We start from the raw sequence: 17,429 nt of genomic DNA, 5'->3' as shown, positions 1-17,429 counted from the left end.
CTTATGACCCAAGTGATATATAGAAGTACAAATTTACTTAATTCTTATGATTTATAGAAGATTACACATGTCAACGTCTAGTCCAGTGGAATAGAACTTTAACTTACAGATTAGAGGTCTTAAGTTCGAATTCCCACTGCATCATAATTTTGTGTGTGTGAGAAATTCTCCTCCCCTATAATTTAAACCATCGCTTGTACTTAAAAAAAATTACACATATTCAAACTTTTGTTTTAAAGTCTGTTTTTTTGTTATCCAAAAAATTATTTAGACAAAAGTTGCAAAACCCAGATGATCATTTTTAGAGCAACTCCACTCATTTGCCCTGAGTCATGGCAAGGGGAGAGCTAGGGCAGCCACTATTCACCTGAATAGTGGTTGCCCTTGCAAATGGTATTTTGTGTTTCTACCCATTGTCATGGCTAATGGCAATTACTATTTATTTTTTTTGTTTTTTCACAACTTTTTTTTTACTTAAATAATTAATTTGGATAATATTTTCGGATAAGATTTTTGGGTTCCTACGTGTCAATACTATTCATATCGGATAAGATTTTATTTTATTAGTTGTATTGGTTGGTATTTATAGAAAAAAAAAGAAGAGGATTTGGTGTTAAAAGTGAAGAGTATTGGTTGGTATTTATAGACACGGGCGGGCCCATAATTTTTTTAGCGGAAGTGCAATATTGGCTAAGTATGAAAAATGGTTTTTCGGAATAATCATTTTCTCAAGATAATTTTTAGCGGCTTTTATTCCTTACACATCAAATAAGAAAACTTGATTTTATGGGATTTTAATATGAAGTATATATTGACTTAATAAGCCATCATTTTTAGCATAAATCGTATTTTGCACTAAAATCGATTTTTCATATTTTGATTTGGTGAGAATTTGATTTTCTAGTATTTTTATTTGAATCCAAATGGGGGTACTTCTTTATTTACATTGTAAACTTAAGTAAATGGAGTAATATAAAAATAAATGAAAGTAAAAGGACAAAGACATTTACTTAAATGTTGAAAATGAAAATAAAGTATAGAGAAGAAAAAAAAAATTCAGTAATTTTTTAAAAAGTTTTTACGATTTTTTTCCCATTTTTTTATTGCAGAAAATTTTCATTCATGGCCCACAAGTTCTATCTAATTTACTGTTTGGCCTCCGGTTTCATTCTAGCAAGAGGCCTTTGTTGTGCCACGTTGGTAGTTTGGAATAAAGCGGGAAGATAAAGAAGATGGTAGTGCTGAGAGTTGAAAGAGTGGCCTCTCTCCGCTCCCAGACTCCAAAAAGAGCAATAAAGTATTAATTTTTTTGATAGACCCAATAAGGATACACAGAATGGGAAAATGAGACTTATAAATATTGTTTTCATAAAAAATATAATATACATACGGTCTGTGTTTTTTGTGGGGAGATTTTGTTTGTTTTCTTGTTGAGAAAATATTGGGAATTTATAAGGCTCTAGAGCTTCATTTGAGTAGCTCTGCTGTTTCTTCAGGTTGGCCTAGCAGAAACAGAAGACCCTTTTCATGGTGGTACTGGTAACTCTCTCTCTCCCATGCAATATTCATGCTGGTGGGGTGTTTGACTTGTCTCTATATTTTGAACATTTGTTAAAATCTTTTTCTTCATGGGTTTTTGCTGGTGATGGTTCTTGAGACTGTTTATTCTTAGAAATTGCATATATGTGACTGTGAATATGAATTGGGTTTTGTGAATTTTTTCTACTTTTTGTCAGATCATTCTTATTGCGCTGGTGGTAGAATGCTTGTATCTGTTTTCCATGATGGAATTTGCATAGTGAAGGTTCATAAAGTTACTTTTTTTATTGTGTCCAGCTGGAAATCTGTCTTTGTTTTTGAAGTTAAGATGCTTTGCTCGTGGGTCTTATCTGTTTGTGCCGCAGAAATGAGCTTCTGATTCAAGATGGTAATGGTGGAAGTGAGCGACTGTAATAGAAGTCGGAGAATTCCTCCATATCTTGGATGTGTGTGTTCTGGCTTTCATGCTGCTATAGGAGGATAACAATGGAAGGCTCATCTGAGTCTGCTTGGCAGAATTCTGATAGTTCTAGAGGATTGAACACTTCCGGAGTCTCAAACCGGAATCTCAGGATTGTTCATGCCGGAAGATTTGGCTTATCGGGTGATGCATCACAGGATTCTGATTTAAGAAAGGAGAGAGATAGGGTTGTGGTGGCACACACTGATGACCTTAAAAACCAGGGTGGATTATCAGGGGTTTGTGAGGATGAGGGGGCAGTTGATCCTTTTGTCCGAGCTATTGAATGGGGTGATGTTAGCTTGAGGCAGTGGTTGGATAAACCGGATCGATCTGTTGATGTATTTGAATGCGTGCACATATTTAGGCAAATAGTGGAAATTGTTAATGTAGCGCACTCCCAAGGAATTGTTGTTCATAATGTGCGGCCTTCCTGTTTTGTTATGTCATCTTTCAACCATGTCTCCTTTATTGAGTCTGCATCTTGTTCAGATTCTGGCACTGATTCTCCCGAGGACAGCCCAACTGCGGAAATTAAGGATTTTCCCTCTCCTTTGCATGGTGATTTGCATCAACAACAATGCAACTTAGGAAGACTAAATTTTGAATCGATGAGAACTTTAACAACTACCTTGTCAGAAACAAGTTGCATGCAGTCAAGTTCAATCTATGCAGCACGTGAATCGTTGGTACAAGAGAGTGAAGAAAATAGAATCAGAGACAGGAATGCTGAACTAGAAGATAAGAGACAACCATTTCCAATGAAGCAGATATTGCTTATGGAGAGCAGTTGGTACACTAGTCCCGAAGAGGTTTCTGGTGGTCTAAGTTTGTGTGCTTCAGACATTTACCGATTAGGAGTTCTTCTTTTTGAGGTTTGTGATTAAAAGCGTTCAATTGTTTTATCTGTAGTATAAATTAAAATAAGATCTTCAGATGCTTTCGATTAATCATTTTATATGATGTTAAAAGTTGATTTTGTGTAGAGTTCTTTTGTTTTTTTTTGTTTTTGTAGTCTAACATTATGGTGCCTGTGACCAGTTATTCTGCCCATTCAGCTCAAGAGAAGAAAAAAGCAGCACCATGTCTAGTCTGAGACATCGAGTTCTTCCTCCTCAATTGCTGCTGAAATGGCCAAAAGAAGCTTCGTTTTGCTTATGGCTACTGCACCCTGAGCCAAATAGTCGGCCTAAAATGGGGTGATTATTTCTTACGAAATACCTTTGATCTTTCTTTTTTAAAAGCCATTAGATTAGAAGCAAATATGAGAACAAGCCATTAAATTAGTGTTGCTTGATAAGTGGAACTACATTTTTTAATTGCATTGACAAGTTCTTTGATTGATTTGATGTTAAGTGTTTTCTTGGCATATATGATATCTAGTTAGGAACTGCCTTGCATATGCAGGTTTATCTGATATGATGTAATTGGATTTTGGTGCCACAAGCTTCATGTGGTAATTGCTTTTGGTGGATGTTTAAACTGCATTACTTGTTTTTGTAATTGATTAAGTTTGATCCTTTGGTTTCGATTTCAGGAAGTAGTTCTAAGTACAAGATTCCATTTTACATTGCCTTGATACTTTGGTGTTGCATTTCATAAATCCCCTTGTATCTCTCCCTTAATTCTGCATCTAGTCCTCTTTCATTGACTTGTGAAAATAATTTTAATAGATAAGAAGCATGTGCTGTCTTATAATCTCTCTCTCTTTCTCTCTCTCTCTCTCTCTCTCCCCTGTTTATTTCTAATATGCACTATAGCTCCAACGTGGCCATTAACTAAGTTTTCTTTGCCATGTGTTTCAGTGAGTTGCAACAAAGTGAATTCCTTAATGAACCAAGAGATGATTTAGAAGAACGTGAAGCAGCAATAGAGCTTAGAGATAAAATAGAGGAGCAGGAATTGTTGCTGGAATTCCTGTTGCTTATACAACAAAGGAAACAGGATGCTGCAGATAAGTTACAAAATACTCTTTCTGTTCTTTGTTCTGATATTGAAGAAGTTATGAAGCACCGAATAATATCTAAGAAAAAAGGTAGTTCAGGCCCTGAACTGGTGAAGGAAGATCAGTCAACCTCAAGTTTCCCATCTATGAATATTAATGATGATGATGATTCTGCTAGTGGGTCCAGAAAACGATCCAGACCAGGCATCCGGCTTCACAATATAGAGGAATGTGATGATAATTTGGATGGTCAGAAGTCAGATACCGAAAATCAAGAAAGTACTCTTTTGAAAAGTTCTAGATTGATGAAGAACTTTAAAAAGCTAGAAGCAGCATATTTTTTGACAAGATGCAGGTCAGTAAAGCAGTCAGCCAAACCCGTGACTAGACATTCACCAATAAGTAGTGATGGTAGAGGTTCTGTTGTTGTAACTGAAAGAAGTTCTGTCAATAATTTGCCATCAAAAGAACAGCACAGTGAAGGTAGACGAAGTGGTTGGATAGATCCATTCCTTGAGGGTTTGTGCAAGTACCTATCTTTCTCGAAATTAAAAGTGAGGGCGGATTTGAAGCAAGGGGATCTTTTAAATTCTTCAAATCTAGTATGCTCACTTAGCTTTGATCGCGATGGAGAATTTTTTGCTACAGCTGGTGTTAATAAGAAAATTAAAGTATTTGAATGTGACACAATCATAAATGAGGATCGTGATATCCACTATCCTGTGGTTGAAATGGCCAGCAGGTCAAAGCTAAGCAGTATATGTTGGAATAGTTACATCAAGAGCCAGATTGCTTCAAGCAACTTTGAAGGTGTGGTACAGGTGAGTCAAGCCTTACTCATGATTCACATATCTGCCATATATTTAGTTTGTTTTAACTAATTGCTTAACATCTTCAGGTATGGGATGTTATAAGAAGTCAAGTACTTATGGAGATGAAAGAGCATGAGAGGCGTGTATGGTCCATTGACTTTTCATCAGCAGATCCAACAATGTTGGCCAGCGGGAGTGATGATGGTTCTGTTAAGCTATGGAGTATCAATCAGGCAATTCTATTTTTGCACTTGGTGGATGTCAGCTTTGAAACTAAACGTACTGCAGTCATCTATTTGCATGCTGTGTATATCTAAATCTGGATGTGTGATAAGTTGATTCTCTTATGTGGATTTCTTCTGCAGGGAGCAAGTATTGGTACAATAAAAACAAAGGCCAATGTCTGCTGTGTACAGTTTCCTTTGGACTCTGGTCGTTCCCTTGCATTTGGTTCAGCGGATCATAAAATTTATTACTATGATCTTCGTAATTCAAAGATTCCTCTGTGCACATTGGTCGGCCACAGCAAAACCGTGAGTTATGTTAAGTTTGTAGATACGACGAATCTTGTTTCTGCATCCACTGACAATACTCTGAAGCTTTGGGATTTGTCAACGTGCACATCTCGGGTCATTGGCACTCCAGTTCTATCATTTACCGGCCACACAAATGTGAAGGTACTTTCACTCGTTTATTATATCAAAGCAGCAGTTCTAGCCATACATTATTGACAGATATTGTCACTGTTTATGGCAGCTCTTCAGATCACTGTTTTTAAAAATAAATAAAAGATTTATCTGTGCTGTGTTTAAGAATTTCAAAATATGCATTATTACATATATGAGATTAAAAGCAACTGGTTCATGATAATTTTGTGTTCTACTAGATGCAAATGTTTTTGTAAATCTTCAGGAGCTCAAACACGAGCTGAATTTTTTTTTTTTTTTTTTGCAATCATACAAGATTTTTTCTCTGTGTTGACAATGTTAGGGTTATGCCAGAGTGTTAGTACAATAAGGAATTAATATTCAGCACCTCCAACGTAGGCTGATTCTATGATCTAAGCTTATGCTATATTGCTATTTACAATGAAATTTTGTTCTTCATTGACCAGTTTCCTGATTTAAATTTATTTTATCCTTTCTGGTGGACCAAAAGTTTTCCACCATGAGTTTCTTAATTGCAAAAGCTTCTTGTTCAATTGCCATCTTCATTGGTTATAAATATTTGTGAAGGAAAACCACTAAGAAGAGTGGATTGTTAATGAATAAATACTTTTATACAGTTTTTTAAAGTCAGTCGTTGGGATCTATCAAAGTTATTTGAGCCCTGATATTATCTTCATCTACTGAATGCAAGTGGCCATGGTGGTTTATAGCTTATGCATGTTTCCCTTGTTGCAGAACTTTGTGGGTTTGTCAATTACTGATGGTTACATTGCCACAGGCTCAGAGACTAATGAGGTAATTTAGTCTTTATTCTAGATAATCATCTTCTAGTTACCCCGTGCTTTTCAGGTGGTTCACCTCACTTCTGAAATGCTATGAACAGGAACCCAAATTTTCTATTTTCTTATTTTCTCTGGAAACCTCTTTCTATTGGGTTCAATGGAGGCCCAAAGTGAGAGAGGGTGAACTTTAATTGTGGTTATGGGGATAAGTGTTCTACCACTAAAGCTATGAGCCCCTGCATTTTCTTTGGAGAACTCCATTGTTTAGAAGAACAAACATCATCCAACTAGAGCTTTGCAAGGCTTCTTCTTATACTATAAGAAAATTTTCCTCTTGTAGCTATAAATTAGGAAGATTTATGCCTATCAAAGCCTAAGAAGGATCTTACCTTTCTGTTTAGTAATGATGAACCCCGAGCCTTTGGAGCCTTCTTTCTGCATTTCTTAAAGTTAATAATTAAAATTGTCACTCACATGAAAACTGCCAATTGAATTTTGAACAGACGGAGAATGCATCTTCTTTTGTTCACTTTACTGGCAGTAAATGGTTTTCCTTAGTGAGATTAGCGACATTAGTAATTTAGTAATTGACCAAACTCTAAACCTTATATTAGTAATATAACAACTGCTCATCATCAAGATGCAGACAATATACATTAGTAATTATTTTGGGCCTGAAGAACAAAAGCTCTCTCCTCAGAAATCTTAACATATTATAGCTAATGTTTATTTGTATTGGTTGATCAGGTTTTCATCTACCACAAGGCTTTTCCAATGCCTACATTATCATACAAATTTCAGAACACAGACCCACTTTCTGGCCATGAAACAGATGATGCTGCACAGTTTATCTCTTCTGTTTGTTGGCGCGGCCAGTCCTCCACCTTAATTGCTGCTAATTCGACCGGGAATATCAAAATTTTGGAGATGGTTTGATTTGATTTTAACCTTATGCTCTCCAAGGTAATTCTTGAATCTGGCAGGATGGGTGTGGGAAGAAAATGAGGTAAAATAATCTTATGCCAGAGAAGCTTGTTAGCTCCTAGGCTTTAGAAGGTCATGGGAACTCATTGTTGCAAGCAACACAGTAAATTTTGGTATTAGATCATAGCGGGATGTGGTTAATGTGAAAAGTGAGAATGTTCTTGTTCAAATGCCATATTTAGATAGAAATTTATAGGAAAAGTAAAGGTAAAAATTGGAATTTCTGTATAATTTGTAATGTTTTCAATTCAAAATCAATTTATATAACCATAATTTTGAAATGCATCTCTTTCTTATACCCACGTTCAAGGCCAGCGCTTTCATGAGTGACATTTGAGTTACCAATTGGATCATTTTTGTATTGTCGGTGGCCTGGAAAATCATTGAATTAAACATATATAAAGATGTTTTTTTTTTATTTTGGAAATGTTTAGAAGCTTGACTTTTTCTCCTTTGAACGTTTCTTTTCTCAATTTATGTGGCAGTTCGTATGCACACTAAATCATTACACTGAAAATATAACGATGTAGAACTCAATATTATAATGCATGTCGGCGGGGAAAAAAAAGAAAAAAAAGCAAGGTTGCAGTATTCATGGAATGCAAAATTCTAACTAAAAAGAAAGATTCATTGCTGCATTATGGCTCAAATTCATTATTTCATCATGGCTTTAGAGCGGAATTTATTAAATGACGTGTGGAAATTAGGGCATCAAATTTCAGAGTTTAATTTTCACAAAAATAGGCATCATTTCATAATTTTCATAGTGCTATTTACAAAATTCGACATACATAAATTCAAACACTGATATCTTCAATTGCCAGAAATTGAAATGATGGAAATCTAAATTCCATAATTTTAGAATTCTAAGTAATTTTTCAATTCCTTCATTCAAACGGAGTTTATAGAATAGGGGTCCTGAGCCCATTCTAACACTCTATCCGTTCAAAACATGACACATCAGCAAGTTAAGTGTTAATTTCTTTTTTCATAAAAGAAAAGTGTTTAAAATTAACAACTCTTTTATTGTTTAAATAAAAAATCCACGAAAGTTGAGGGGGTAGTAGAGGGGCTGGGAGGAGTTGGGGAGGGGAAGGAGAATCTGGGCTGAGGTCGGGGGAGGGTGGGGGATGGGGTATGAATATCTTGTACAATAAAAAACACAAAAATTAAAACCAGTTGATCCACCCAGATTATGAATATAACCTTGAAAGGACATGAAAAGTGTTACATGGAAGATCAAAATGGAATGGTATATCCTTGAATGAACCTCTCCAGCTCCACTCACCCACCATTCTCAATATACACAATTTACCAAAAATATATATCCCCCAAATTCAACAATTTGGAGAACCAGTTTGATTTGTATTTTACATCTGTAATGACACCTGCTTATGTCATGATTGTAGAGGTAGATATGTGGTAGAGAGAGAGAGAGAGAGAGAGAGAGAGAGAGAGAGAGAGTTGAATGGGGGCCTGGGTGACGTTGAGTTGGGTAGCGGTGGCGGGAATAAGGGTGGGAAGGGGGAGTTGCCTTTCTGGTTTTCTTTAATCTTGGATTTTGTGTTTTTTTACTTTTAAAATTTTAAATTGAATTAAATATTTTTATTTTTTTCTCAAAGTTTACTTATGTGCCATGTGTCATGTCTTAAACGGTTAGATCATTAGGATGGTCTAAATGTTGCGAAATACAGGTAAATACACAACACCTAAATGTAGGAAAATACACAGTCACGTGGTATAGTTTGTCCCCTTTTTAGAAAAAAATATTAATAAATATTCACTTATATATATATATATATATACAGTATTGAGGGACGCCCTTTAGGGTACCTTACAATTTTTTTCCCAATGATTCAAACAATCTATTTTTTAGGTCTTCATTCATAGATCATCCTTAAAAAAAATTAGACAAATTGGAAACCGTTTCGACATCCAATTGTGTCTTACAAAATAAATGAACACGGTACTTCAAGAAAGTACTAAAATTTCAATAACTCAATTGAGTGGTCAAATGATATCGGATTTAAGTGATTTTTTGTAGAGATGATCTTTGAATGAGTATCTACAAAATAGACGGTTTGGATTAGTGAAATACAATCCGGAGTGGGGCCTACAAGGGGTGTCCTTCAAATAAGCTTATTTGAGGGATCCCTCTATGGAAGCTCTCTGTATATATATATATATATATATATATATATATATATAAGTTATATCACGTGACCGTATTACCGAATTACCGTATTATCCTATAATACATATTTGAAATGAGGACTTGATTTGAGTGTGTAATGTAAATTGATTAATTGCACTAGTTAAATATCAATTTTCCATGCTAATAGTAATTTCAAAGAAACACAATGATGGATTTTAAATAGGCTTAAATGTCAAAATGGTTTCTGTGTTTTACCTCATCGGCCAATTTAATCCCCGTGTTATCTGACAGGACCCGAACCAAATTCTGCTTTGGAATTCGAGTCGAACCCTGTGCGTGTCCGACACTCGGCGAGTGTCGGGCACAATTGACCCAATTGCCCTTCTAATTGAAATTTCAACCTTGACTCATGCCGAAAATTCGGCAGAGTCTCCCCTGTAATTTGCTCAATCCCAAAATTTCCACCTGTCAGAACGAGCAAAATATTCACACAACCAACTGCCAGCACTTCAATAAACATGCCAAAAGTTCCATTCACACTCTAGGGCAATATATCAGAGCAATTCTAATAGTTTACAGATAAGTTAATCGTTTTACAAACCATCACTTTTGAACAAGAAGGCGCGGAAGTCAAGATGGCTCGGTGGTGGATATCTTGTGCACGCTACAGCCTGGGGGCGCAAAACATTTGAAAATGTGAGTGGACAAAAAAAAAGGGTTCATAAAATATCTAAGAATATACTAACCCCCATTGTAAAAATATAGTTGAGTAAAACTAAATATCTAAACTACCTTTGAAGCATATTGAAACCAACGCAGTTACATATTTATATAAATATATGCTATCGTATTCAAGAGCAATAAAACTTGCATGAAAGCACTAAAATCCAAACTTGCATAAAAACACTGTAATCAAGTTTGTATAAAAGCAATGTACTCAAACCTTGCATAAAAGCACTGCAATCAATGAAAACTACCACTCGGATGTACCCCTGTAATTCCGTCAATTTCCCTGGCAGGTCTCGGCGACACACAGTCTATCCGAGCTGCAAGCTGGCAGGATACAGGGGACTATAGTCAGCCTGATCCGCTGGCAGGTCTCGGTGACACAAAGTCAACTTGAGCCGCAAATCCTGGCAGGTCTCGGGACACCAAGTCAATCCGAGCCGCAAATCCTGGCAGGTCTTGGCGACACACAGTCTATCTGAGCCGCAAATCCTGGCACTCACGGTCCGGGCGTCCCCGAAACTCGTGAGGCAAATGTCAAGTGCACTGACAAAACTGAGGGTAAACTGGATGTCCGTAGACATCGGCATAACTGAGGGTAATAACCATAGATGGGTACTCACGGTGGTTTAAAATATATAACATTTCTGAAAAATCTGCTGAAGAACTGAACTTTTATTAAATCAAGAACTCTGAGAAAATATAATATATAAATATTATAATATTTCTGAAAGATCTAATGAATAACTGAATGTTTATTAAGTCAAGAACTCTGCTATCATCAGAAAATATAATATTTCTAAAAAATCTGATAAATCAATGCATTTCTGTTAAATCTGAAACTGTACTGCCACTTTATCTGATATAAATCTCAGACTCTGCTCTCTATAATTCTTTAGCATAGTTAGCTAAGCAGTACAAAGATAAAGACATTTGGCTTCACAAACCATACTAGGAAAATTCACAATCAATTAAACTTATTCAAGATCAAATAATGAAATTCATTCATATAAACTCATTTATATAAAATCATTTATGGAAGAAAGTCCACTCACTCCTGGTCCGAGCTAGCTAGACCTCCTGAAGGTCTCTTCTGCGGGTCTGCCTGGTCCCGGGGGCCTGGGTCGACGAAAATGGTGGCCGGAGGAGGGAGATCGACGGTGTTAAAGTTTCGGTGACCTCCCGGTGGTTTTATGCATTTTTCGGCCAGCACAGGTCACGTCGCCGGCGGGGAAGGGTCGGAAAAGGAAGGGGAGACGACGGCGGTTTGAACGCCACCGGTCCCGTGGCCGGTGGTGCCATGTGGTGGCGCCGGCGATCTCTGGAAGGCGACGGGCCGTCTACGCGGGAGAGGAGAGAGAGAGGGTCGCGCAAGGAGAGAGAGAGAACTGAGCTGGTTTTATAAATCCAACTTTGAAATATTTACGATTGTGCCACTGAGACTCTTTTGACCATAACTCTCTCGTTACAACTTCGATTCGGGCCCACTACGTGTCTACGAACTCATTTCACCGTGCTCTACGCAACGGTGTAAGTGGAATTGTCAAATTCCTTCTCGATCAAAAAGTCACCTTTTTCTTAATAAAATATTCCGAGGGCAAAATTGTCTTTTCTCCAAATAAATTACTAGTTAACTAAGAATTTTTGTTTTGGGTTATTACATTATCAATTTGGCCAATTTAGTCCATGTGTTTGTATATGTTAGCAAATGTAATCCTTCCCGTCAAAATTTTGTTAAAACTGAAAAATAATATTTAAAATTAATTTTTAAAAAATTGTAATTAATTATAAAATATCCAATTTGAATCTAAAAATGAAATTAATTATAATAAAAAAAATACCTCCCCCAATTTCATGCTCATACCTCAACCACCTCCTCAAGCCATAGCCACTCTCACTACACTCAATTCAACCCAGAAAGTACACATTGTGAGCTGGTGGGTGGTGGAGAAGAAAGATGATTGCAGTAAGAAAATACGATTGACTCAATAACTTTCTTTGCTCATAATGCAAGAACATGACTTTTAATAATTAAGTTATATTATTATTTGAATATTTATAATCAATTTAAATATTTTTTTTCTTCCATTTCAACCGAATTTTGACGAAAGGACCACATTTGCTAAAATATACAAATACATGGACTAAATTTGCCCGATAAGATAAAACACAGAAACCATTTCGACATTTAAGCCTTTTAAATACTTATGAGGAATGTGTTATTTCAAATCTCTCTTTTGCTTAAATCAAATTTATATGTCAATTTTGTATTACTTTTTTTTAATCAAAATTTTGTACTACTATAGAAATTACTATTTTTGAACCATAAAACTTAAGATCCAAATCCCTCATTTAAAATACTCTCATCCAAATAGACCCGAATTTTTTTTTTCTTTACATTTTTTATGATTTTGAGTGACATTTTTGTCCTTGTAAACGAAATGACAAAAAATGCATCATCTTAAACAATACAACATTCAGTTCTTCTCTCATTCAGATGTCCTGACATTATTATAGTGGGAACGTCATTGTAAACAAGGAGGAAAGCATGGAGGGATAATAGAAAATACATGAGAGAGAATCTAATACAACATTTATCTTAAAATTTTTTTTTTTATAAAATAACAAATTGGAAGATTTAAAAAACAAAATTTGAAGTGGATGCCGTACCCCAATCTTGAAACTCCCATGGAGCCTCCATCAAACAATTGAGGCCCAATGATTCATTTTTCCTTTGGGCTATTGAGAAAAAATAATAATAATAAATAAGGGTTAAAGTTCTCCTGAGTTAGGACGCAATGGCCAATGCCATTATCATTTATTAGCACTTCTATTCAGTAGAAGTAGTGATGAAGCTCATATTAGTTTTGTCAATCACTTATTTGCATTGCCAACAAATGATGCCTCATGACCATTTGTAACCATCTCCATTCCAAGGCCAATAAAAAATTCTAGCTCTAAAAAAAACATACATTCGGAGAAAAGAACGAACCAAGGAGGAAGAACAGTAACAGTAACAGTATACTAAATATATAATGTATGATTGTAAAGTTCTAAATGTAGAACCTATCGAAACAATTATGATCAAACTCCTTTTTGGGTTCAAGAATGTGACAACTTAGGGTCATGCTCAATGGACACTGACCTGTCTCAATTCTATCAAGCTTAGCATCAAAATTTGATCCCTTAAACTCCAACAAACTGTTGTCTTGCTTGTTGATAGAATAGAAGTATGGTTTTCTCTTCATTTTACCTTTTTCTTTTCCTTTCACTAATTCGATTTGCAAGAATGTCCACAGAATCTATTTACATTGGTTTTGACCAAACTTAGCTGTCAAAGTAAGCCTACCCACAAGGCGGCGAAGCCTTTCGGCCCCTGGACCTGGTTTGATCTTGTTTGGGTTCCCAACCCTGGAGCATTTGGGTTTGCCAGCACACCAACCACCAGGAGTGAAGCTTCCTTTTCTTCGACGAAGTAAATCCTTATCAATCTTGTCTAGGGCAGGGTCATCGCGTTTGAATTTCCGAGCAAAGGCAGCACCACTTGCAATCATCTTGTTTGTGTCATTAATGTTGAGGGTATGAGGATGCTGTTTTGGAGGAATATCCCAAGAAATATAGTGCAAATCATGGTTGACTGCAGTTTTAGCAAACTCTGGCTCATTGCATATGACAGTGTGAAAGTAGCCTTCAGGCGAAGAAACAAAGTTTGTGTAGTACATGAGAAGGGTCCTCGGTAGATTGTCCCAACCCCAAACGCAGTACTCTACAAACCACCGTGACAAGACCATCCATGCTGAACCTGCAACGGAGATGCATTTTAATTAGTTGTGCAAGATAGGAACCAACAGTGACAATGCAGGTATAGAACCAAGATTGACAATGCAGCAAGTACAAGCAATTTATTTCTTGAACCTTCATGCAGGGGTGCATGTTACTATGTTCTTCAAACCAGAACTGCCATTTGTTGACATATTTATCAAACCACCTTCAATATCTACTGGTAGACTATATTTAGAAGAAAATGTGCAGATTATTTTAACTTTAATTTTGTACAGATCAAAAGTTGCACTGGAACAACTATGTGGAAAGAGCCAACACAATTTGGTTTGTTAGGGATAGCAAACAAACAAAAATTCATCAATTTGTGATCTAATGGTCCACCTCATGTATTCTGGCACTAGAATTGTTCAAAGTAAATACGTCCAGTTTCCAAATTGGTCCAATGGTTCAAACTTGAACTTTGGAAATTTCAAATTCATCCCCAGAAATTCAACCTTCCCATAAAACCTTTTCCTTGGGAATAAAAACCCAGCAGACATGTTACAAACAAACAGTTCAAGCCATGTTGTATTTATACGTAAATCCACCAAAAGGCTCACTAAATACAATTCTAGTAACCTGGAAGCCACTTCTCAGCAGAAGAAATAAAATGACAAATTAAGCAACAAGAAATACAAGATAAGGTCATAATGGAAACATACATTTGACAAAATTTCTGATGCACACATTATATCAGTTAATCTTCTCAACATTAAGATTTTAAGATTTTGCCTACTTAAATTTTTGTGAGTTGCCAGAAATCCAAATAACTAGAGGAGAACAAAGTCAATACTCACCAGTAAACAATTTAAATGAAGTAGGTAATGTTCGGCGGGGCGTAACCCAAAATACATCCTGTTTTTTTGATGAGTAGAGACCAGGATCTAGAATTAAAGGCATTGCTCGTTTTTCCCTGGAAAAAGCAAGTTAACATAGTATGAATTAAAGTGATAATACCTAGAAGTTCTATACATGTCTAATGTGTTGAGTGCATGAAGGAGTAGAGTGGGAGAGTGTAGAGAGAGACACAGAGATAGAGAGCTCACTCCTTCCAACCAAGTTGGCTTGTATGCTCAATGAAATTGAGATTTCGATTTAAAGGTGAAAAGGTGTGAAAAAGATCTGTACAACACAAATCAAACAGTTACTTTTAGCACAAAAGCTTACATCCTAAGAAAACTTTACAACTTTAAATGATATGGACTTACCATCTTGAGTAACAAGAGGATAATCTGAGGCGCTAAGGTTGATAAACCAATCCCAATCCTTACTCCTCCTGAGAAGAATTGCGCAGGCATGAAGAGTATTAGCAACCATGGTCGGTCCTCTGTAAGTTACCATATTAGCTTTCTTAATCACAAATACATTTCCAACTGTATTAAACATCGTCTCATTGTCCACTCGTGAAGCAAGCTCCAATCTTTCTGCTACTGGTGACTCAAGGTCTAAATGAAGAACATACTGATTCAGCGGATGGTACAGTGCTTGAAGAGTTCTCCAAAGCTTTTCCAAATCCCCTTTTGACCCGGAAATTAGATAGGCAAAACGAGGAATTGCTGGTACTGAAGGAGGGGGTGGACCTTGTGAAACTATATTCTCAGCAAAAGCTAGACTACTTTGGTTTGCTAGTACCCGAGATGGGAAAAATGAGAAGATTGAATTGATTGCATGTCGTGAAGAGACAAGACCCAAGTTCAAGGAAGTGGCTAGAAGGAATATGCATATGACAGAGCTTATGACAAGAGGGAATAGCCATTTCTTCTCCATGTTTGCAGAACCCATTACCAAACCTAATGATGGGTTGTTCCAATCAACTGTTGTCACATACTCATTTTCCTCAATTGTCCAAACACGTTGTGGAATTTAAATACCGCACTCAGAGGACGATTGAGACCCCTTTCTCAAAAATATTCCGGAATTCAGACTTTTGAAACAGCTGTTGAATAAAACACCAAATATTAAAATGAACATATTGATTCATAAATTGTTGTATATAATTCTGGTAAAACAAAGAATATTGGAGCTTGCCGTAAAGATTTAGCTCAAGTATTGGTTCTATGAACCTCCAAAACAATATAATTTTTTATAAGCAAGCAAGGAGATAAATGATAGGGACAGAGAAGACGAACTTAAAAATATAGCAGAAGAGACACAAATGATGCATCAAGAAAATCGACAAGGAACCAGCAGAGGATTCAAACAAAAAAACTAAAATATATAATTAAAGAACGTATTGTAACCCTGTTTCCAATGAGTTAATAAAAATAAAATATCAGATATATACATTGATAATGACACAATTAACAGGAAAAACTGTGTCTAATCAAAGAAAATTCCTAATCGTTCATTTCCTAATACAATCCCTAATTGCATGTTCACACAAGGTACAGAATATCAAATTGCAGAAGTCTAACAAGGCAACCACACTAAAAACAAACCATATTGATTCAGTCATGCAAAACAGAGAAAACCCAGATCAGAAATTCACAGCTTTGCACAACCCAAAATAAAAACAGAACCAGCCAAGAATCAGATATCACATACCAAGACAGCTGAATCTTGAGCTCAACAGAGAAATTAAACAAAACCCAGAAAAGCTGGAATGCGTTTCGACAGAATTAGCCAACAAAAATCAAAACTTGATGAATAATTCAAGTTACAGAGAAAGAGAGAGAAGCAAAGAAGACAGCTTGAGATGTGAGAAAAGAGTAGAACCTAAATTTGATTCTTGTTTTTTTTTTCTTTGTGCGAAGAAGAAGAGCAAGAGCGTCTGTGCACGTTGAGGAATAAAAGAACACAAAATAAAAACAAGATTTGGAGAGAGACAGATGACAGAATCATACAAGGGTTATATATAAAAACGAAAAAAATGAACTTCGGCAAAAGAGAGGGAGAGGACGTGTGTGAGAGAGAGAAGTGGGCTGTGTTGTTTCAACTATCAGATTGTTTTTTTAATGGAATGTTTACCTGGACTCAGGCGTATCCTATTGTTGGGTCCCTTCTGGGATTCACCAACACGGCAACTGGTTCAACTGTTTCTTCTATTATCTACTCTCTCTCTCTCTGTGTATCTGTTATAATCTTCGCGTTTCCTTCTGCACTTTGTGTTTTTCCGTTTTCATTTTTGTTTCTCTGATTGCTTTGTTGGTTTCCTTCCTTTTGGTTTGGTTTGGTTTTTGTTGGAAGGCGATAAGGAATGTGGTGTTCTCAGCCGTATTGAGTACGGAAAATCAAAGTGGGAAAATCATGCAGATCAACGGCTGTCGTTTGTCGTGGATTAAGTGCTGGATTTCATTTTACCCAATTGATAGATATTATGAGTTGTTGTAAATCCTTGTATTTATTTGCTGTGATTTTTTTTCATTTTTGGGATGATCAAAGTATTTATGGGGGAAAATAAATATTTTTATTTGGTCAAACTTAAATCTTCATACTGAAGGAAAGCAGTTTCAAACAAAAGGTATAATTTATAAATCTTGGGAAATAAATGTTATAAATCTTCAATCTCGCATTAGAATTTCTAAGGGCAAAGTCAA

At 36.1% G+C, this 17,429-nt stretch overlaps 2 protein-coding genes across 9 annotated transcripts; one reads left to right on the top strand and one right to left on the bottom strand.

Annotated features, from left to right (window-relative positions):
- The first annotated feature begins 1,202 nt into the window (after nucleotides 1-1,202).
- Nucleotides 1,203-7,458, top strand: LOC117624907 (protein SPA1-RELATED 3-like). 6 transcript variants are annotated; one of them, XM_034356422.1, is made up of 9 exons: nucleotides 1,265-1,539; nucleotides 1,737-1,804; nucleotides 1,905-2,874; nucleotides 3,041-3,198; nucleotides 3,805-4,765; nucleotides 4,843-4,989; nucleotides 5,122-5,433; nucleotides 6,160-6,219; nucleotides 6,954-7,458. In XM_034356422.1, the coding sequence occupies exons 3-9, from the start codon at nucleotides 1,984-1,986 to the stop codon at nucleotides 7,140-7,142; spliced, it is 2,718 nt and encodes a 905-aa protein (XP_034212313.1). In that variant the 5' UTR covers nucleotides 1,265-1,539; nucleotides 1,737-1,804; nucleotides 1,905-1,983; the 3' UTR covers nucleotides 7,143-7,458. The 6 variants fall into 6 exon arrangements, 5 of the variants coding, with proteins under 5 accessions (XP_034212315.1, XP_034212313.1, XP_034212312.1 ...); XM_034356424.1 differs by lacking the exon at nucleotides 1,737-1,804 and having other exon boundaries at nucleotides 1,203-1,539; nucleotides 1,837-2,874; XR_004585387.1 differs by lacking the exon at nucleotides 1,737-1,804 and having other exon boundaries at nucleotides 1,837-2,874; nucleotides 4,843-5,035.
- Nucleotides 7,459-13,074: 5,616 nt separating this feature from the next.
- LOC117624553 (beta-glucuronosyltransferase GlcAT14B-like) lies at nucleotides 13,075-17,172 on the bottom strand. 3 transcript variants are annotated; one of them, XM_034355863.1, is made up of 5 exons: nucleotides 16,861-17,172; nucleotides 15,102-15,829; nucleotides 14,940-15,015; nucleotides 14,691-14,806; nucleotides 13,075-13,873 (listed from the first exon to the last, which is right to left on the bottom strand). In XM_034355863.1, exons 2-5 carry the CDS (start codon nucleotides 15,673-15,675, stop codon nucleotides 13,374-13,376), a joined length of 1,266 nt encoding a protein of 421 aa, XP_034211754.1. In that variant the 5' UTR covers nucleotides 15,676-15,829; nucleotides 16,861-17,172; the 3' UTR covers nucleotides 13,075-13,373. The 3 variants fall into 3 exon arrangements, with proteins under 3 accessions (XP_034211754.1, XP_034211755.1, XP_034211753.1); XM_034355862.1 differs by lacking the exon at nucleotides 16,861-17,172 and adding an exon at nucleotides 16,438-16,839 and having other exon boundaries at nucleotides 13,374-13,873; XM_034355864.1 differs by lacking the exons at nucleotides 14,691-14,806; nucleotides 14,940-15,015 and having other exon boundaries at nucleotides 16,861-17,060.
- Between the last annotated feature and the right edge of the window lie 257 nt (nucleotides 17,173-17,429).

Source organism: Prunus dulcis, chromosome 4, assembly GCF_902201215.1.
Source record: "Prunus dulcis chromosome 4, ALMONDv2, whole genome shotgun sequence".
Taxonomy (NCBI): Eukaryota; Viridiplantae; Streptophyta; class Magnoliopsida; order Rosales; family Rosaceae; genus Prunus; species Prunus dulcis.
The sequence above is the reverse complement of the archived record's forward strand: the minus strand, read 5'-3'. Positions and strand labels throughout refer to the sequence as shown.

Bases quoted from the DNA above. Each gene is read 5' to 3' on its own strand.
- LOC117624907 (XM_034356424.1), top strand. From the start codon at position 1,984: ATGTGTGTGTTCTGGCTTTCATGCTGCTATAGGAGGATAACAATGGAA. The intron at 4,766-4,842 runs GTGAGTCAAGCC...TAACATCTTCAG, and splicing joins ACTTTGAAGGTGTGGTACAG to GTATGGGATGTTATAAGAAG. The intron at 5,434-6,159 runs GTACTTTCACTC...CCCTTGTTGCAG, and splicing joins CCGGCCACACAAATGTGAAG to AACTTTGTGGGTTTGTCAAT.
- LOC117624553 (XM_034355863.1), bottom strand. From the start codon at position 15,675: ATGGGTTCTGCAAACATGGAGAAGAAATGGCTATTCCCTCTTGTCATA. The intron at 15,016-15,101 runs GTAAGTCCATAT...TGTGTTGTACAG, and splicing joins TCCTCTTGTTACTCAAGATG to ATCTTTTTCACACCTTTTCA. The intron at 13,874-14,690 runs GTGAGTATTGAC...TCTCCGTTGCAG, and splicing joins TTCATTTAAATTGTTTACTG to GTTCAGCATGGATGGTCTTG.